The sequence below is a fragment of the Synchiropus splendidus genome, chromosome 14 (genome assembly GCF_027744825.2).
Source record: "Synchiropus splendidus isolate RoL2022-P1 chromosome 14, RoL_Sspl_1.0, whole genome shotgun sequence".
Taxonomy (NCBI): domain Eukaryota; kingdom Metazoa; phylum Chordata; class Actinopteri; order Syngnathiformes; family Callionymidae; genus Synchiropus; species Synchiropus splendidus.
In genome coordinates this window covers 11350137-11372554 of record NC_071347.1, presented here as the reverse complement: position 1 = coordinate 11372554, position 22418 = coordinate 11350137, and the positions used below count along the sequence as shown (strand labels likewise).

Genomic DNA, 22418 nt, shown 5'->3' with positions numbered 1-22418 from the left:
CTCGTCTGTCTAAACGGGAGAGGGGAACTCTTGGGGATGTCTTGCTCGGGAGCACAGGGGGAGCTGTGCTAATTGGACAAGCGGCTCAGCGGCATCTGTTCAGATAAACAGCGAGGATGTGCAGAAATCATCTGGGTCTGTCAGGGGGATTGAAGGAAAGATCCCACACTCATGAAGCCATTCACAAGAATCACCTCACATTGTTTCACAGCACTAAGAAGAAAAAAACGTGATCCCAAAAACAGGGTTTTGAGATGCTATATATTTTGGTGAAATGAGAGGCTGTGTATTACATCACTGTTTGAGTATTGAAGCTGCTGTATTCATGTCAATCAAAAGTTGATAGGAGCGTTGAGTGGCGCGCTGTAGCTTGTCCCACTCTGGGTGGAATAAACAAAGCCAAATGGGCCTTTATTTGAGTTGGTACCCAAACAGACAACTCTGTTAGAGATCAGGCATCAGTGGCGATGGGTCGGCGTGTTGTCGGCGTACCTGATCGTACTCAGACGCTCCAGGGTAGAGAGGCCATCCCAGGAAGAGCTCGGCTATCACGCAGCCCAAGGACCACATGTCTATCGCCTCGCAGAACGGTAGACCAAGGATGATCTCCGGGGCTCTGGAAGGAGAAAGAAAGAATCGTTTGTGACATCATAGGAGATTACAATCTAGAACAAGATGGATGAGTTTCAGCTCTAGTGAACTTCAAATAAAACAAACTCAGCAAGTGTCAAATGGCATTTCATGCTGGGAAATAGATCATTTCCGATATGAAGACAACCGCTGCCGACTTTCTGTCGTCAAGAAGCACAACAACTCCGCCTCTGAAACGTTCCCTCAGTAGCGCAGTAGATGGTTAAGAAAAAAACTTGCTTGAAAAGAATGAAAAAGTCAGCGTCCAACAGGCCGTCCCTGTTTTCCCCAAAATGGGGACAACATAATGATCAACTGTCCCTCTGCTGATTACAGTAGCCATGGAAACTGACAAATGAGGCCACCTCAGATCAGACTGCTTCAAGCATGATGGTGGTCATCAACATGCCCATGGGGGCCATTTCTTGGGTTTGCAGGCTTTGTGAGATGCCAGGGAAACAGGGAACGTGAATAGCAATGTGACGGGACCCTGAAGAACTTTTGAGGTCTGCTGTATAGCAATGGCTGAGTGACTCAAGGCCAGGGTTTGGAGAAGAATAAATGACTTTACCTCACTTACTTAAAAAACTGCAGGCCCCTTTGCGCCCCATTCACAGCTCACTGACACCAGGTTAATGAAAAGGGCAGAGGCAATACGTCTTTTACTGAGATATGGACGATGGAGAGAGGTGTGCGGTGGGAGAGCCAGCCTTTTGTAAATAAGAACAGAGAAAGGTATAGGCAGAAATAAAAGAAATAATAGGGTGTGCAGTGTTCTCCAAAGGAAAATATGATGTCACAGACAGTGGTTATTGGGGTCTTGGGAGCAGCTCGGGAACACACACCAAGACGGCGCTCTAGCAACAGTATCTGAGGGCGCTGTTACACACCGATACAAAGACACCGTCACACACAATGAGCCGAGACGTCTGTGAAGGGGCTGCCAGGGAGGCAAAGAGGAGCCTGCGAAGAGGAGATATGAGACAGCGAGGTAGGCAGGAATAGAAGGAGTGGATGCCAGGACTAGGGGCACCATGATCCATTTAAAGTGGCCTCAATGGGCTATGTGAATCAAAATACTTGTGCAGTCTGATCGAAAAGAGGTTGATGATAGTTGACCCTTGTTTTAAGGGGAGAGCAGTCAGTTTTATGGGTTGAAATGGTGGCATCAACACTTTTTTGACAAGCCATTATAGAAAACATCAGTGATAAAAACTTCACGGCGACCTTACATGACTTTTACAAATGTGTTTCTGTGCAGGAGACAATGTACCACAGGAAAGTTCTTTCTGTATACACACAAGGTGGCAGCCAAGCGATTTATCACTCACTATATTATTAAAAATGTGTAGCGTCACAAGGGATCACAAGTAAGTGTAACCAATGCTTCCACGGAAAACGCAGGCTCACATAGACGGGTGAATGTCATGTTTGTCTGTCAAAGAAAGGTGACTTTTTAAACAGCCTGTGTCAACAAAACCTTGGTTATCAAGCAGCTGATGCTTGACATGTGGCGTCGTCATAGCTCCTTCTGCAATTTGAGCCGCTCAGCTTGTCATGGAAACAGGCACTTTGTGCAAGGCAGTGATTTCATGTTATGCTTGGATATATTTGAGCCTAAACTTTCTCAAGTTTCGCTCTCACGCTCTGTTTCTCATCTCTCTCTTTTTTTTTTTTTTTTTTTAAACCATGGCAGCAGCTGACAAGAGAGGGATAAGAGAGAGGAGAAGAAAGATGGAGTCACATTGTTTTTGATAATATGAAACCAGAAATGCAAATCAACCATTTCCAATGCACCGTTGCCAATGGATGCAAACCGCCCCACAGCTGCTGATGCAGGTCTTTCTCTGGCAGTGATAAACAACACACATGTTGGTACAGCCCAGAAACCTTGTCCTCTCTCGCTAGTTTTTCTCTGCATATTTGTGATAAATGTTCACGGCCGTTGGATTTTATATTTAGCTTGTTTCTGAATCAAACAAAATCAAACTACATCTTCAATTGCAACAACAGAAAATACAAAAGACAAAGACAATATGGCCGACTAAATTTGAATAATCTAACCTGACGCTGCAGCTTTGACCTCAACACCATTGATTCAATAGAATCTATCAATGACAGACAACTAATACCACGACTTTGACTACTGTTTGAAATTTTAAAGACACTACTATTGGCAGATACCATTTTTAGTGTGCAACACTAACCATTCATGTCACACTTTGATCTTGAGAGTGTCCAGGTTAGTGTCTGTGACAACACTGGCCCGTGATGAAAGGCTCGGGGAGGGGGCCGGAGTCTGGATGCTGACATCCTCCCAGCTGGCCTGGTCATTGATGAGACCCAGTTCTTCAGGGAGCCAGAGATGGCACCAGTCATGAATGGATCCTTTCTTTCACGCCGTCCCTTCACCTCAGTCTCTGCTTACACCCCCACTGCCAGCCCAGCCAACCCCTTCACCTCGGCCTGCTTCAACCGCAACCCCGTCCCCCTCTTTTGCCACCCCTCTGCCAGCAAAAGCCCATAAACTGGGACACCAAGGCCAGACTAGCTCTCCCTCCCAGCTCCACTGTCCGCCCTCTGCTCTGTTCAACCGTGCTCCGCTAGCCAACACACACACATCAGAACACATGCGGGTAGACACACACACACACACACAGCTGACTTCACAGGTTGTGTGCATGTCAGGATGTATCCATCAGGGTGACCTTCCCTAAGCTGAGCTCCAGACTGGAGACTGATGGATCCCTGGAACCCTGCAGCATTTGCACACAAACACAAAGCGTGACGATGCACACACAGTAGAAAGCACAGACACACACACAAGCCTGATGACGCACACATGGAACATTTATAGATTACATCTATTTCCATTTGTTCCATTGAGTTTGACTTCATTGGATGCACTCAAACAAGTTTCTCCAGTGAGACAGTTGGACGTGTGTCAACTGATTCTTTTCACAATCTTTTTATATGTCTTGATGATATCGTGGGAAATGGCAATGTCATGACATTTCTTATTCATTCATTTATAATTAAAATGCTTTGACTCTTCAAGCGAAAGGCAAAAGGTGGAATCAATGATGACAAATGAATGTGCTATTTTAGTCCAGTAATCCAAACTCCAAAATTACATCACTGGCAACAACTCCCAAAGCACCTTGTTCTCTGAATCAGATTTAACTCCCAAATCCAATACAAATACACATAACCTGATTTCGGTGCGCCTAAAATTAAATAAGACACAGTCAAAATTCAGACTCAAGACATTTCACTTAATCCTAAATCGGGTTAAAGATATCTTGAATTCACTTCAATTACAAGGATTAAAGACACAGACTGACAAAATCAAAACAGCATTTCTCAAAATCTGAGTTGCAATGAAGTAGACAAAATATACATTAAAGTAAGAGGCTGCTGGTGACCTTGTGATGAGAACAAAAGTTTCTTAAACGCAAGACTGAATTGAAAGGTTGCAGCAAAGAACATCTTATGACAAACAAATGTAAAAAGCCAGATAAATTATTAGCTTACATTGAAAAACTAAAATGGAAGCAAGTTGAAAGAAATTGGAATTAAATTACAGTCAAAGTAAAGCACTATAAAATATGTCTCATTTCAAAGCATGCTTTCCACGCTTCTTCTTCAGCCAAGTTCAAGTCGTATTCAGGCAGAAAAGCAAAGGATGTGCTGACTATTTGCTGAATTTCCCCACTGTGGCACTAATAAAGGACACCAGAGCAAAGCCACAAAATAGTTTTGCTTATTTTCAAATGGGGTCAAATCAGGATACATCGACTGCGGACCCAAGGTAACTGACTTCAAAACAACTTTAACAACAATTTAAATGATCATAACACATGGACAGATAATTATCAATAATATTTAGCAAAATTCTGATATATGTTTTCATACAGTTAATTTAAACACATTTTAGGCCAAATTTTGTATAGAGTAGAGTCAAGAGCTCTAGAGTGTAGAGTCCCAATATGGATGCTTCTCCATAAGGCAATCCTGGATTTTCAAGACTCGATGATACTTTTACGGTAAAAATAAATGAGCAATGTATACAGATAGGTTTGATAACAAAATACATACAAATTGACTGTTGTTGGCTAAAATAAGGAATGTTAGAAACGGAAGCACCAGGCAAAGGAGAAGAGGAAAACAACCTGTGAGGATTACACGAGGAATACATAGAGTCAGAGCAAGACTGGAGAGGAACCACAAAATACAGAAGGTGGGAAGGACTGGCTTGCTGATATGAAATGGCAAGAAGAATCACCCCATTATTTGACGTTATCATTCTCTCAGCAGCAAGTTAGCAGCATAATTTTTAAAAAATACAAGTAGCATCCAACTCGACTTGCGTCCAATCCAACTTATGACCGGTTGGTCGGAACCAATCCCGGTCGTAAATTGGATTGGACACAAGTCGAAAGCCATTCAAAATAGTCGACGCGAGGGTTATAGGTGCTACTGTAGTGGTGGATCGCTGTGTGAGAGTGAGATGCTGGGATACTGAGCTGCCGTAACTGTTGTACGGGATGCCGGCTGGCTGCCATAATTGTCGTACGCGTTGCCAGGTTGCTACGTGCCGCGGTGCCAGACATTGAATTAAAAAAAATAAGTAAAGTAAAGATTCTATGACAGGGAGCTGAATGGGAAGTGCGACCGCTGGCCAGCAAAACAGAAAAAAAGCACTTCACAGCCATTAACTTTTCTCCCATTTTTGACCTCTGTTCCTCATGCCTCTTTCCCACTTTCCATGCCACTGCCTCATGTAAAAGGCTCGGGTTAGTGCAGAGAATGACTTCCTTCCTCCCCTGGGGTATTCATCTACATATTCATGCCCTCAAAAGATCCTCCACAGACTCTTTGAAGATGCACCATAAAGAAACACTTATTCCCCACATATTGCACGGTGGTCGCTGGCTGTGAAATCAATGTTGGGGAGCGGCCTGCCTCTGACGTACACCTGTGGTTCTGACCGAAAAATACATTACCATTCCACCTGCAATCATAATGTCTGAACAGCCACCAGGCATGGCGGAAATGTATGATCATGAAGAAAACACAGATTTCCTTCTGATGAAACGCGTTGCAGGGAGGTGAAACAGGGGAAGAATCATCATCAAGGAAAAGTTCTTTGAGGCAGAGTCCTTGGAAATAGCTTGGAGTGGCCACTGTCGGTGTTCAAGGTCAGGTTTTTAAATTTTTTCCTCAAAAGAAAAAGTAATTGTGGAACGCTGACAAGCCTGACTGCGTTATACCTGTTCGACAGTCTCTGCGGATTTAGCAACACATTTGAACTCAGAGGCAAAGCCGGGGAAGAAAAAAAGGCATTTCAGTGCATGACGATTCTATTGATTTATTTGCCAGCTAAATTCAGTGTGAAGATTGAACATCAAATGTTCAACTTATCAAAAGACGAAAGAGTTTTATGTGAAATGCAGGAGGGGACCAAACTACGCCTCTCACAAGACCAGTGTATTTTTGTACGTTCTGACTTCACGATAAATTATTTGATACTTATAATAAGTAATTGACAGAAGAGCTTTTAGAATCACAAGAAATACTGACCTTTAGTGCAATATAAATGTGACTTCAATGCAATAGTTAATCAAATGTGTCAAATTTAAAAAAAGGTATAGGGCAGGGGAGGGTAATTCAATTTCATAAGAAGCCACATTCTCCTGCGAGTAATGAAAACAGAAGAACAAAAGAAAAGTTTTGTGACCTAAATATCATAAAAAAGGGGAAAGTTGATTGAGGCCACGGCATTATGTGAAAAAAAAGGTTATTTTTATTACAAGGTATTATTTTCGTCAGTATTTTTATTTATTTATTTTGAGGGGCAGAGAATCAAGATGAACATTACTTGTGAAAATAATCCAGACAGGATGGGAACGCACATAAACTTCTACTAAATAAATTGTTTTATTATCTCATGAGGGCTAAATGAATACATGCAGAGGGCCGCATTGGGCTGACCTTTGCCCTCCTGCGGTATAGCATATATGATGAATGGCTCAGCAGCGGCTCCATGAGAATCTGTCTAAAAGAGACGACAGTCTGCATGTTCGAGTGCGAACAACCTTGGTTATCTCTCTTGGTGTGTTGCAGCCTTGTCCACAGTCAGCTTGGATGGACTCCAGTAAAACATAGCAACATGTTTTATACAATATATAATACATTTGTTCTTCTCGACTGGCAGACTACTTAAAAATCCAGCACTAGCAGTCCATGCGAGATTTAGACTGACTACAAAAGTAATGTTTCAGTGGTGTGTTTGGTTGGTGTTCAATACAGTGTAAAGAGCTTAAGTGGCGGCCATATTGCACACCAGCGTCTCTGGCTCCCATTCCATCCCTCAATCCTTTTTATGATAAAATATTCATTGGGAAAAACAGAACCCCTGTCAAGGTGACACACATTGACTCAGTATTGTGACAGAACGGCGTCATAGATATTGGCATGTGTGCCATCCTCCCATGTGGCCCCTCACACGGGCTCAAAATGATTATTCATACCAGTTAGATTCCAAATTTGCTTTTAGGTGGGATCATTTTCTTCCCTACCTTTTCTCAAACAAAAGGTTCACTGGCCATCCTCGTCAATCTGACTTTAATAATATTCATTATTTGACTGATCTTATCCATAATGCATCGTCCCCACCTGGTGTGCTATCCGCCGCCTCCTGCAGAACCTGGATAGGCTCAGACCAAATCCCCCGACACAGGAGTCAAATCAACGGAGGGTGGCAGTGACAAAAAAAAAGGATATATAAACAGAGCCTCTCTCTTTCTCTAGTGGACAGCGAGGATTTGTGGTTGAGGGAATGATGTGTAGCTGTCACGCAGTGATGGCTGCTGGTGCACAGCCTGGAGAGATGAAGAAGGAGATGCCAGGAGGGATTCTCAAGTCTCTCCGGTCCTATTATGGATAGTGGACTGATGGACAGACAGTATGAGGCCAGTCTAGCTGCAAATGGCCAGACACTGACCCAACCCCCAGGCATTAAGCTTGTGCTATCTCATGCCCAGGACACTGTGAAAGCGCTGGAATCACGAGGTTGTTATACACGAACGTCCTTTTACAAACGGGATCTCCTAGTAGGGACATTGCCGCTCCTGTTGGATTCACAAGGTGACGCCACCACATTGTGCACTAAAGTTATTTGGAGCAAAAAGGTGAGATCCAGGCAAAATTTGAGGTAGCAAACTTGAAATGTTGGGCTTTATTCTCTAATCTTGATAAGAAACCTCTCAGAGAGCATGAGAAAAAAGAATAATCTGTCAGCTATGCACTTCAATAAAACACTCAGGACACACTGCACTTAATGTGTCCTATTACTAAATTATACAACTCACTACAAATGGCAGCCTTGAGAACCAATATTTCAAACTCTTCTCACTGCAGCCTGAGGTGTCGCAATTTCTTTTTTGCCCCTATGCCACCTGTTTCTGATCTTTTACTGACAGTTTTGAACAATCCACATCCCATTTTTTTCAAATGCCAATGTGGTCCTAAATCTGATACGTATCCGATCTTTTGACATGCAACTTCAGAAACGCTCCACCACTTAGCGTCCTTGTTTACAAACAGTGAGCACGCTAGCTGTGTGATATCTTTTGGGATTTTTCAGTTTTCAGTTCACACTGGAGACACATGCAAGTCACATTTGATTGGAAATGTGAATGACCTTGCGAAATAAATCAGATTTCTTCAAAAAAAAAAAAAAAAAAATCAAAGTCTAACTGTTACCTCGTCACCCTCTATTGGTTAACAATAATTTTTACCCTTGCAACTGCTAGTAAACCAGCAATGAAGATGATGTGTCTGAGGTGATTACCTATCGATGTTGTCAATGGACACAGAACACGTTTCATTATGTCTAAAAAGAAAGTGAGATTATCCAGCGTGACCAGCTGACAAGACAGAGAGTTTGCCAAGCAAAAAAGAGGAGGAACAGTATCTGGATGATCCGTCAGAGCTTTATCTGCTCGGGATGGAAAGATGCTTAAACCAGATACTTGATCACTTTGGTAAATTAGAGAGTATGAGGGAATCAAAGCTCTGGACTTAAACCCCTCGGCTCTGTCTAAGATTGACATCCAATCAAAATGAAGTCGACAATCTGCTCAACACCATTTTCCACACGCTCAGATCTAAATTGTGAACAAGACTGCATGGATACAGTACGGTATGTAGTATATTTGATGGTACTGGGATGGTAATTTAGTTCATAAAAAAGGCTGGAATCTTCTGAAAGGATTTGCAAATGTCGAAAATTGCTTTAAAAAATAAAAAAAAGAATATTGAAAATATAGTACAATACTGACTCTACATTTTTGTACTTTAATAAACATTGATATTTCTCCTCAGAATCAATGTAATTTTTTTTTTTTTATCCAGCAACAGCTGCGTTTTCTTCTGTTGTGCCAGAGCAGAGGTCTGTGATGATGCACGCTCTGAGCCACTGAAACAATTTTGTCCCAACATTTTACTGACAGAAGGTGTTCCTGTAGTTTTTGCACAATAGTGAATAATACTCTTTAAAAATATGCAATTCCCCTGCACACAAGAAAAGAAAAATCTGTAGGCGTAATGATTTATATTGCCATAAAAAAGAGGAAACATGAAGTGAGCAAAAGGTAGAACTTCACAAAGAACACAATGATCTATGACAGAAACAAACTATAGAAAGGAATATTTGAGCAACTACTGCACTAGCAGGGTCACAAAGATGACTAGTTAAGAGCTGTTTCGCAGGCCTGTAATGCAATATCAAACAAAACGTTGCTTCAGATGCCCACTGTTGTCCATGACTGAAATCTTGCAATGATTTGAGGCACAGCGATACATCGCACAATGAGGGGCTTCAATGTCAACGTGGCTGTGTCGCTCAGCTATACATACTGGATATGTGGTAAAACAACAGACGGCAAAAATCCATTTGAAATGTGGCGCCTGAGAACATATAGCCGGGAGCCACAGGGCGCCATCCCAGCCTCGTAATGACATACATTTCCCTGCCATTCAATACACACACACAACTACACACCAAAACACACATATACAATCATACACAGTTTCAATCATAAACACTGCACTGCTTGACTAGATTCTTATTTCCGGGGTAAGCGAAAGCACACATGGGGGAGACATTTCCGAGATCCCCTCGCACCTTAGCCCAACCTTGGCGCGGTGTACTACGTTTCTCGACTTTAGACCCCGTCCCTCCTCCTTTTTCCTATCAGTGTTTGACTACCGTCTTCCTTCCTCCCACCCAGGCAGGTAGTAATACCATCTCCCGCCTAATCAAATTCCGCTATGTGTGACAAGAATTCCTGGTGCGGCGGTACGACGAGCTACAGCGCCACAGAGAGATGTAACTGAAGCTCCTCCAAGTGAGGGTCCCGAGCTTTTCTTTAAATTTATCAGGAGGAGAACTCTCAGCGGTGCCATTCCCCGGGATTTCCTTCCTTTATATTTGCCTGTCTTTGTTCCATGCCTCAGTCTTTGCCGATCAATCGATGCCTGCATTTATTTATTTATTTTTTCAGCATCAGGGGAACAGGAGTCTGATGATTAATAACTGGGGATCGTGCTGACTGACAGGCGAGGATGTTAGTTTAATCCCACAAATTCACCATCTATTGTGACGCTTACTCTCATCAAAACGTTTGCAACCTTTAATGTTTGAAAGCCGCTTGGAATACATTCACTCTGGAATTTACAGGTTTTAATTCATTCAGGCATGTGACAAGACGCCTTGCTCGGTCTCTTTACCTTGATTTCAGTTCTCACAGAAGTCCTGCAGCTTTATGCATTAATCATAAACTGTTCAGCCAACTAGAGAAGTTATGAACAAAAAAAAATTTCAAAATGAAATTAAGCAATATGTATGACAAAATCAGTAATAACATGTATAAAATGAAGCAGACTGGCTTGTTATTATACTATTTATAGGGCATGTGAAAAATGCTACGGATCATTAAAGAAAAAAATGACATCCCAACACGCCAAAAATCTCATTTAAAATGCTGTCGTTCACATCAATATCACGGCCCGCATGTGCCAAGAAAAGGCAAATGGAGTTTCACCGAACATGTCTTCCATGTCAACATATCGTAATTCTTTAATCTGCAAAGAGTCCTTCTTTGTGAAAGACAAAGTCCAGACTCAGATTCCCATCCCTCCATCTTGGCATGCTGCCTTCCTGCTGTGCCATCAGACACTCCTGATGTCGTTTGTCACGCCGCATTTGTGCCTGACGAGAATTAGAAATGTCATCACGTCGAGAAACAACAGCAGGATTATTAAGGCTTTATGGAGGAATTTCAACAAATGGCCTCTGCCTTCTTAAACCCGATCACAAGCCCTGTATGTGCTGCGAGCTTCAGCCTCTGCTTCGCAAATAAAAATCAAACATGTATGGAAGTCAGAACTATAGCGCGGGACTGTCACACGTCAGCGGCGCTTGTCACTAACATGGCGCTCTTTTCTTCGTGCATCAATAAAGTCTGTCGTCACACTCAGTCACAAGGACAGGTCATTAATTTCGCCAAGCAACGCTGCCCTGCAGCCATTTGTAAGTATCTTCAGTTAATCACCTCTGGATGACATCACCCTGCCTCGTGTTTTCCTCTCTGCCCGCCATCATGGAGAAAATGATCATTTCCCAAACCAAGTGACAAACAGCATTAATTTGCTGCGGACCAAATAGTCCAACCCTAACACACAATATGACATCATATCATAGCCGTGTATGGATGTTCCGCTCCTGAGTGAGCCTTTGGAATGGCTTTACAGGACTTACAAAGAGAAACTGATGCTGAATGCCAACTGCAGAATAATGCATGAACTGAACATCTTATCAGCGTTTTTCGGTGAGCGGCGGTGAGGTAATCTAAAAATAAATATCAGATATAAATGCTGACTTTCGAGATTAACCCCAGTACTTTAGGTCAAGAATAAATCACAAATCTTGAGTCACCAAATTTCAGTTGCAACAATATAGAACATAACACCATATGTCTTTATCTTCAAACACTATTACTTAATGTTTGGCACGCAGGACATTGTGGCTGCAGGAAAAAAGGGTGAAAATCGTCCCAAATGAAGAAAAGACGGTTATGTTTATGATCGGTTCAGTGCAAATGTTGATCCTCCCTGATCACTGCAGATTTCTTTCAGGCTCCTGCTTTATTCAAATAGAGCTTGCTGTGGTGCTGTGCGTGCAAAATAACGGGGGGTGGTTGACATTCTGCTCTTAACATCTATTTGCACTATTTATCTTTATGGAAAGCACAATGATGTTTTTTTTTTTTCTGCCAGCATGCAGCTTCCCACACTTTCTATTTCCCCTCACATTTTCAAGTCATAAAAATCGATACAGCAGTAGGGGAAAAGGTCAGGTTTACAGGGCAATGATATCCTATAAAACGATAGCAGCACCTGAGATGTGAGACGGCCTCTCTTGGAAATCTAATGACTGACAAGATTGTGTAGCTCATTCTCTGATGGTGGGGTTTTCTTTCCTGACATGAGGAGCCAAGAGTCGGATGACTAATGCGCTTTCAATGCAGTTTGCGAGTTATAAAAACATTCCACATGGATATACATGTCATGTGACAGCGTCGAAACTGATGGCCGCCTTTTATTAACCAGGTGTTTTCCTGTCTTCCTTTACCTCACCTGAGGGGCACACAAAACCGCGCTGGTGCATGCGTGCACGCTCACAGGACAAGAGCTTGTACTTGTTGTTTTAGTGTTCCATACAGTTTAACCGAACAAACGTTTGTTGGCTTTGTGAAGCTATAAATCAATTTAACTATTAACCGACAAGTCATTAAGAACCAAGCGGTCTGGAAAAACTACTATGAAACATTGCAGCTCAGAACTCAAACATCATGAAACTATAGCAACATCAACACATTCATTTTGATGAATTCATTATATAGAATTATATAGAATAGAAACCAACATTTTGAGGAGTTTCATGCTTAAATGGAGGTTGATCCAGGTTGTCAAGGAAGACTATGTTATGCAGGAACAAAACAACATCAATGTGTAGTCAGGTCGCGGGGGCAGCAGCAGCATCCACGAGGCCAAACTTTCTGCTTTACAGAAACCTCCAGCAACTCTTCTGGTGCAATAACAACAAGGTTTCTGCCAACAAAAATGTAGCCAATCAAGAAGTGAGAAGTGGGAACGTTTTGTCATTTACTGAATTGGTAACAGTAAAAATGCTAGTTTTAAATCATGAGAAGTAAATCCAAGTCGTCTTCACGCGGTCAGTCTCTTCATAAGTTCGGTCGGAATCCGCTAGCAATGGACTTCAGTCATTCTGATGTTTCTTTCAGGATTTTTTTTGTGGATAACACGACAAAAAATGTCACGTTCTCATCCACCTTCGAGATGCGTCACATTTTATCCGTTTGTTTTGATGTTTCCACTTCATTTTAACAAGTTTGATCAAGTAAGATTTCATTTTTAAAAAGACCATTTTTCACGAGCGGAAACCAATGATGAAAACAACGATGAAAATCATTGATGATTTATTTGATGAATGTTATTATTTCTTTGGGACATTGAGGCAATATTTTCCAAATCAGCATAGCCAGTAAAGCAAGACAATTCTCAAGAAGGATGATACATAATAACAAGCAACAAACAGTAGGTATATTTCTATGGAACTCATTTTGAAATATTACATCTCTGATCCGCTTCATTCAATCATATGTGTGATTCCAAATCCCATTATAGGCTTAGGACAAACAGTCTATGGTCAATCTGTCGCCCCCTATTCTCTCCAGGTTTTGTGAGCGTTGTGTAGGTGCTGCTGGATTGAGTCCAAAAGGACACAGTGTGAAGCGAATACAGCGTTGACCTCAAAAACACCCCAGAAACAGCCAATAGCATCACCCTTCTCATACACACAGCGGCATCATTGGCTGGCTGGTGGGAAACATGAGCAGCGGGGATATGAATGGCGGGAAAAGTGAGGAAGGGGGTGGTAAGCATTCTGGGAGCGGCGTACCCTGCACTTAAAATGACCCCGTTTGCCCACAAGACACGGCAGGAAACGGGAACAAACGCTAGCTGTCATCTGCTCCTGACAGAATCTTGACAGACACTGAACACTCTCAGCTGACGGGAAACCCAACCAGTTTTTACTGAGGGTGTTCTGTCTCGCATTACACATTCTCTCATGAGATCAGAGCGGGTCCTGAACCGTAAAACAGGAAATCACCAACATTGTTTTCAGCCTCCATTAAGATTTAGTGCTGGGAGCAAAGAAGGGACACCAACAAGATTATAATATAGAACCCTCAATATGTATAAAAAATGTCATAATATTAAGCAATGGTATTTGGTACACTCATTCTATAACAAGATTTTGAAGTCAGTTTGTCTGAAATAGTTTGGATTTAATTTAGTGCATGGTGGCAGAGAGTGCTTTTACCAGCGATGATTGTGATGAAATGATGGGCTTTATTAGGATTAAAACTAGATCACTTCACACAACAAATGTGATAACAGAGTATAATGCACATATAAAACATCAGCTTTTGCCTCTTCCTTCAAGTGATCCTGGAGGTTGCCCAGATGCTTCTCACAGACATGGCGAACTCACAGATGTGCGCCCCTCGTCTTTACTGTCTCCTGCTCGGATTTAGCCACATTCCACTGCTGTCTACATCTGGGCACTGATCTGGACTCTCCGTGCCTGCCTGGCTCCACTTTCACCATTAACATCCCCCTGCTGCTTCTCGGTTTTCTCACCCTCCTTTTTTTCACCATAGTTCAGCTCAATTTTGGGGGATAAACTGCACCGCTCAATTGTAAAAAGATGCACTCTGACTAAAGTGGCGGCAGCCAGTAAGACACTACATGACATCGAGCCGCTCCACTCCAAATGAATTGTTTTCAAAAGCAACCATTATTGAACAACATTTTACTCTGCAGAAGCTGCCTTCAAGGTGTGTCACGTTGTCAGCAAACAGCCTGCATCATCCAATAACTTAATTTGCGTCTGTGTACATGTCCTGTTGCCAGCAAATCCAACAGCAGTCGATACATGAAACCAACCTCCTACTGTAATAAATGAATGTATGATAGTGATGATGGTGAAGGCTCATCCGTTCTTCAAGTAGCAAACAGAGAGAGCTATCAATTTTGTGTAAATCATGAGCTGTCTGAGGATTTTTTTTTAATGTATATCAGCATTAATATTTAAATATATTTTTTGAGGCAAGTTATCTTTCACCTCAAATAATAGGCTTAAATGCTGTAGTACAATTTAGTAGTTCTAAACCTTTTTTCAGCAATGTATCCTTTGTAAAATATGTTTTAGGCCAATAAACCTGTGAAAAATGCTCTGCATTTTATCTTTTTTTATCATACCATAAAATGAAAAGGTCACTTATATAATGATATAAATATTCCGATATATTGACAAAATAAGCCTCTCAGGGCTGAGTAAACCATGTAACACGCAGGAATTTATTCTTTCAGTCACCAGTTTGTCATGACGTAAACTTTCATATTTCCTACTTTGTTTTTTTCTGCATTGAAAGTAACATTCAAACTCTACATGTACGATTAACAAAGAAGTCCTTTCTCATTCTTAGCCACTCATCCTTCTGTCTGGTGGGCAGGCTTGTTGGTGTTCATGAACGTGTGTGTAGCTGAATCATTCATGGCAGGTTTATATTTAGAATGACCCACCCCATACATCAGCGTAACTGAATACAGGTCATTTTATGCAATAGAGAAAGTCCATCCGATTCACTGCTTCTGCACTCAGAGAAAATAACTATCACACAGGAGTCTCCACAAATGCACCACATGAAAAAACTAAAAGTAGTGCAGGAATGGATGTGGGGCATGCGATGATAGTAGCGGGTACAGGGTTTTGGGGATAAAAACCACCCCAAAAAACTGCTAAGTGCATCGCTCTTGACTGTTTATTTCAGACCTGTAGCACAAGCAGCATACAGGCTGCACATCTCGTGAATTGCGGAGCAGCTCCCAAAGAGCTCGCTGGCGTTCAACATGCCACTTTCAATTAGTTCCACAAAGAGAGTTTTCCGTTAGCAAAAGGAAGATGGGAGCTCATTACTGAATTCCTCTCAACTCAGCTTTGAAATATAGATCAGGAAGCCAGGTCTGCCTGATGAGGTCCTAGACGTAAAAAGTGCCGCACTGTCCTCCAGCCGCTGAGTTCACATTGTCATCCTGTGGATGAGCTGCTTCTCCAGCCCCAACAACTTACACTTTTACTTTCCATTACCAAGAAAAGAGACAAAAAAAGCCTACAGAAAAGAGAGCACAGCCAGGCAATAAAAGCCAAAAATGGAGGTTTAAAAGACGAGCGTCTTAATACTATCTTAAACAGTCCTCCAGTTTTTGAAAACTTGGCAACATTGTCACCTGGAGCACCCACAGAGATTCTAAAGCACTAGAGGTAGAGAGTCCCCATAACTCTTCCATTAAACCAATGCCATAACCATGTTACTGCGCACTCAGGTTTCTCTTAACTATACATTGTTGAGTGCGTTGGTAATGCAGAGTGCTATAGTTCAGTCATGGTTCGCAACAACGTCACGTAACTATTGTAGAGACTGGCTGGGTTTAAAATACGGAACACATTGTTGCGCGACATGACTTCATTCATTTATTTAACATAGTTACGTTATAAATTGCAAAATGGATCACTGATGTGTTCCCAGGTGCATTCTGGGTATCAACGGTCCATGGTGGGTAGGTTGCTCTTCTGCTGATTCCTGATGATGGCAATGTGAATGTGGAGCACGTAAAAGTGAAGGGGAGAGCTAGAAAAAGGAGAACTGCAGAAAATGGAAAAATGTCTTGTTTGTATCTTGTTCCAACTCCGATGGCACAATGAAGCCACACTCGCCTAAGTGAAGCGATCGCGTAAAGAAGCTTCTCTGCTTCTTTAAAGAACGTATACATCAAACCTAAAGGATTTATTTTGGTTGCTGGTCAACACATTCCAATTCCCACGACGACTATCTTCAAGTGACTTTTGCGTCCTATATGGACACCAAAATCTTCCGTGTGAGGCTTCCAATTGATAGACATGGTGCACCTTCCTTAGCAGTAGCGCATCACGTAGGAGAAAGCTGGGGGTTGAGGTTATGGTTAGCCATGGGGTGGCGCTCCTTTAACTCTGTAAGGTACGATGCATCAAACGACTGGGAGTTTTAGTCAGAGTTACTTCTACGCCACCTTTACCCAGCCACATGCCTTCCAAGGCTCACTACAATGCCAACATAGAAGATAAAAGCCACCTGAAGATAGTCGCTGTTGAACACCTTTGGAGTGAGAACTGGCTGCCTTGGTAAGTTAGTACGGTCTACACATGGTGCGGTGTTCTGAACAAAAAAAACACCTGAAATATAGTGTTTTCCCTGTTCAAAAATCTTCCGTAACTTCCGTAACGTAACTATTGATGACTTAAAGTTGACCCAAACAGATCAAATGTAATGAAATAAAACACAGCCAGACAAAGCTGGGATCAAGGATCAATGCAGGAATCTGATGCATCTAACTGCCCATGTCTGGTGTAGGTACCTAAGAGCGAAGGCAGAAGTGGATGTAACTCGCCCTTGCAGAAAGCTCCATGGTCTAGATTTGCTCTCCATACAAATTACAACAATCACAGGAAATGCCGGGGCTTTAGCTACATCTAATTGCCAAGGCAATAACAAAGAAGGGCTTCCTTTGAGCGGGGGATGAAATTAAATATTACTACAGAGTTTTCTTGGAGACTGTGGGACGTTATAATTACCCAGAATCCAACAGATCAGCAGTTTGCATGCCACACACCCCAGTCTCCTCGGCCTGGCAGAGGAAAACAAATGTACCTCATATTCTGGGAGAGAGTTGCGTGGTGGTGGGTGGGTGGGAGGGAAGCACCAAGCAGAGGAATATTGTGAAGGGCAAGGACGGGAGAAAACAGAGGATGGGGAGGACAGAGATGGAGGGAAAAATAAGAGATAATGAAGGAGAGTGTGTGGAGAATGATCGCTGCTGTCTCCAAACGACTCTATGCTTCAGATGAGGTATTAAAATGTACACCCACTATTAGCATATCGACCCCACCTCACTCTGCTGCCCTTTCTCTTCCTCATTATCATCAGGCATGGTGCAATGAGCAGCAAAAATACAAACCAGCGCCTTCGCCACGCCGTGGCTAAATGTCACGGCCGCTATGAAACAAGTTGCAGAACAAATGATGCCTCTGTAAATTGGAGCTAGTTTAGACATCCTGGCTAAACAGTTTGAGTGAGCTGCTGAACAGCTTCATTCAACCGTGAAGCCTTTCATGTATGGTGAGTTTTGCACACAGGACACTGACACATGTGAAAGGGTTTTTGGGGGTAAGAACGGTATACAAGCTCAGGAATGTAGCTTGTTAGAGCAACAATATTAGTATCAATGTAGTGTCACACATAACATGAATAGGTCAGCAAAAATAAGATATGCAGCATAAGAACTTCAGGAGACGTCCTTGGGTTTCCACACCACAGGGCAGCGGCCAAGAAGTTCAGTCAGGAAAGCTGACAACTCCCCTTAAGCACAGGATGTGTCCCGGACGAGGGTTTATGTCTGATCTCTGTCTGAGGGCAGCAGCGGTTTCTGGCGCAGCTATTTAACCTAAATGTTCACTCAGAGTGCATGTCTCACCCTGCAGCCAGTCCATGCCCTCTATCTGTCTGCACTCCTGTCTGTCTCACCAAACCTATGGCTTCATGCTCAGTTCCTCCTGTAGGTCACATCTCCTTGTTTGCCTGACTCCACGCTCTGAGAACGGATGCTTGAGCTGATACGAGCCACTGACCAGAGGACCGGAAATCTGATCATCTGGCACATTTGAATGTTTGCATTTGCACACACAGATGTGCACACAGCAGAGTAAACATGCAACCATACCAACAATATTATGCTTCTGATAAACAACACAAAGAGGAAAACAGATGATGTTTAGGTTTCATAAAATAGCAGTGAGAAATACGTTTTTTTTTATTTATTTGAATACTATTTATTTTGTGTCAATAAAAATGTTTATTTTTTACATCATAGTAATTACTGAAGTATTTATTTGATTGTTCATGATAAAGGGTTTTGCTTTGTTTTGTCTGAAAACCATGATGATTAAACAATTAAAACTAGAACTAGTGTAACTACACACACACATTGAATGATGTAAATCAACTGAAACCAGCTGAAACCACTTTTTTAACCCGGTCGCTCCTCCTTGTTTACATAATGAAGCTTGTTCTTTTCTTCTCTATTTATGTGCCTCTTCATATCAACACATTTAATAGACCGGGATCTGCGAAACTCGCACCTAAATGATGCAGTGTTTGCAAGCGATCCACTAAGGTGGCGTCAGCTAATTAGAAAACGGCTTTAGAAATGAGAGAGACGAGCAAAAGGTGAGACGATAATAAAAATAACTATAATAATAATAACTAATAATGCAGTTTGTTATTATGAATCAGGCACAACTCTGATTACAAATGGATTTAAGTCTGTTTATGAAGATGTTTACTGAAACACTCAGCTGTAAACCAAAACAGTTTGACAGAAAAATGTATGTGTTCATCCCGTTCACTTGGGAGGAGCTGGCTAGAGAACAAGACCCTGGATCAGACAGACTTTTAATTGAAACATCACATAATCCCTGATTCGGAGAAAGTGGCCGGGGAAAGGGAAGGCTAGAATTCCCTGGCACTATAGCTAAAGACAGTCTGAAAAAATGAAATCTGTGCGCCGGTATTAGATGGGCTGCAAGCTTTCCTCCTCATCACTGGCTTAAATACATCCCTTGGTTGGAATCCAAGGGGGAGATGAAAGAATATGAGATCTATAAGACCTCCCACCCAGCTCTCCATCGGCAAGGCCTCCTGCCACCGCACACAAGCAACACATTATAAAAAAAACTGACCTGGTCAATTCCATGCCGCCAACCTTTTAGGTTTTTCATCACGGATTACCCCCCTCGCCGCCCTCCTTTCCCAAACTGGATTTACATTCTACTTTGCATGCCAATAATTTCCATTTGTCTGCATGCATTGTGGAGAGCATGAATAATCATGAGGTGCACATCCACTCACAAAAGAGATGCCTCGCGAATGAACCGGAATCTTGAACCTCTTTTCACTGTCGCACTCCAGGGCCAGAAATATCCCTGCTATTGTTGCCGATTCATAATTTGCTATTTGTCATAACATGAATGTTCAACAGGAAGCACAATTACGGAAAAACCCGCCGGTCGGTGTTCGACGTCAACCTTTCTGCTCGGGTGTAAGAATCAACGTTGCTCCCCTGTGGCTCTTATTTGGGAGATGAAGCGAGGGCCGACGCATGATGGGACTGTTTCCTTACCTCAGCGGAAAGGCATCTCAACAGGCCTGCTATTGACCACATCCACCAGGGGAGGGAGCGGGTCAATGTAACAGAGAGCAGGGGACCATTTTGGAGCACTTAACTATCATCAGTAAATGCACCCTGGTCGCAATTAGTGCAGGGCCACCCTGACGGTCTTCGGTTGGCTCGCAGCTCTTTATACATTTGATTCTGCTCCACGGGAACCTTGTAATGCAAATACAAGTCCTCGCACCCAGATTAACTACACGAGAGGAGGGAGGGAGGGAGGGAGGGAGGTGCAGCACATTGTGTCCGCGCGCTGGTTCAACACAGAGAGTTGCACCACAAAGTAGCAGAACAGACATTATCTTGATGTACTGTATATGTGAACTGCATTGAAGCAGTCGAACCTCCAACACTGACTGTGCAGGACAAAAAACAACACTCAGCCCACGACTGATGTAAATCCTGAAAGTTGGCAAGGGCTGCTAACTACAGTGGCATCTTTATTTCACCTCATTAGCAGCAATGTTAAAATATTAAACTGCTTACTCAGCATGTGATAATAAGGGATATCCTAAAGCTGATGAGAAGCACCAGCATTTCTATTCAAAAGCTGGTGAAAAGCACCTTCATGAAATGTTAAATGGTTCTTTGAACACTAACATGTTGGAGTTAATTAACTTCCTGAGCTCCTGTTCTTCACAGGAGAAACACAAGAGATCAGTGAAGTAGCAACACAAAGGGTGCAAGCATTGATTGTCGGTCCCTTAAGATTTGCTGTTTCCCACATTTATCGATGTTGTTTTCAACACAGATGCTGAGCATTGAAATGACAATTCATATTTATACAATCCACCAGATGTGTTTGATCACAAACATGTGGGCGGTTGCATTTATTTGCGAGTAAAGAACAACAATGGACTTGAACTATTAAACTTGCCCTGGAGTTGTCTTCAATAAAGCTGAAGAATTAGGCCTTTAGGCCTTAGGTCTTCTTCTGCCGCTTATCCGGGGTCGGGGCGCGGAGGCAGCACTCGGAGCAAGGAAGCCCAAACTTCCCGCTCCGCACAAACCTTCCTCCAACCTCTTCCAACCTCTTCCAGGGGGATACCGAGGCGTTCCCAGGCCAGACCGGAGTCATGATCTCTCCAGCGAGTCCTGGGTCTTCCCCAGGGTCTCCTCCCAGTAGGACATGGACATGGGCCGTCCCTCCTGCGGACCCACCACCCGCAGAGGGAGTCATATGGGTCAGGTGCAAAGAGGACTAGGTGGCAGTTGAGGGCAGGGGACCCAACGACCTGGTTCGTCTGGACATTCTGTGGCTTTTGGAGCTGAAGAATTATCAACTCTAAATAAACATGATAGATTCATCATTTTCTGTTTTGTTCTTTTTACTTAAAGCACATGCTGCACTTGATACTGTCATATCAATAGTTGAAACCAAAACTAAAATCTTCCCTTCACGCACAGCTTCACCACTACACACACCAACTTTATGAGCATTTAGTCTTCCCCTCTCCCTCGCTTTCACCCCTGCTCCCATGAAGAGACGGCAAACTCAACCGGCAGACAGATGGACAAGCAAACAAGCGAAATCCGTTTTTAACTGAAGCCTGCGTTTCTGTTGCAGTGCGTCTGATTGATTTCAGCTGCATGGTGCATCGACGCGACAACAAAAAATGTGTGTCTAAACAGTCGGTTGGACTACTTTGACTCAAGTGCAGCTGAGCTTACAGCTGAGAAGCGCACGCATCGGCAAGCAGTTGACCTCTTTTTTCCCACCTGTTCTCTGTGCCGAACATAAAACATAATCAGACTACATCCCAAACTCATCCGTGTATCTCACGGCGCAGCATGAACATGTTAGGATGAAAGCTGATCAGAACCTCATCTGCTGAAGAATTCCCTGATGAGACCAGAACATCAGTTATGGCATCTTGGGGTGTCTAAACGCTGAGTGAGACAAGAGGCATGCAGAGTTCATATGTAAACGTTTTCAACAGCAGCCATAGTGACAGACATTTGTGAGGTGAAGCTAATTAAAGTTGCTACTCTCTTTTGCTCCAGAAAACATTTAGAAGCCTCATCCTTGTGTCTGGATTGAAGCCTTGTTGTCTCCATGGAGACCCTGTGAACAACAGGGTTTCTTTGGGACTTAGGGCCACTGGGGGATTCCTTATTATGTGCTATGTCAACAACCTGGCACTCATGCTGAAAGAGGACGGAGGCTGTTTCAAAGTTTCTGTCACAATCACGCTATAATAAATAAATAAAAATAATGATAAAACTTGGTAAAACATCATAATAAAACATTGCAGTCCAACTGTTTCACAGTTTATTATTATTATTAGTTGAAAACTTGCTTCGCCCAAAAA

General features: G+C 42.7%; 1 protein-coding gene across 3 annotated transcripts in view; it reads right to left on the bottom strand.

The window, feature by feature from the left end:
* hipk2 (homeodomain interacting protein kinase 2) overlaps positions 1-22418 on the bottom strand; it is an 80930-nt gene that overhangs the window by 25994 nt on the left and 32518 nt on the right. For all 3 annotated transcript variants that reach the window (XM_053886358.1, XM_053886359.1, XM_053886361.1), the window contains exon 3: positions 493-616. In XM_053886358.1, coding sequence (XP_053742333.1) covers positions 493-616 — 124 coding nt within the window. The remainder of the gene's footprint in view (positions 1-492; positions 617-22418) is intronic.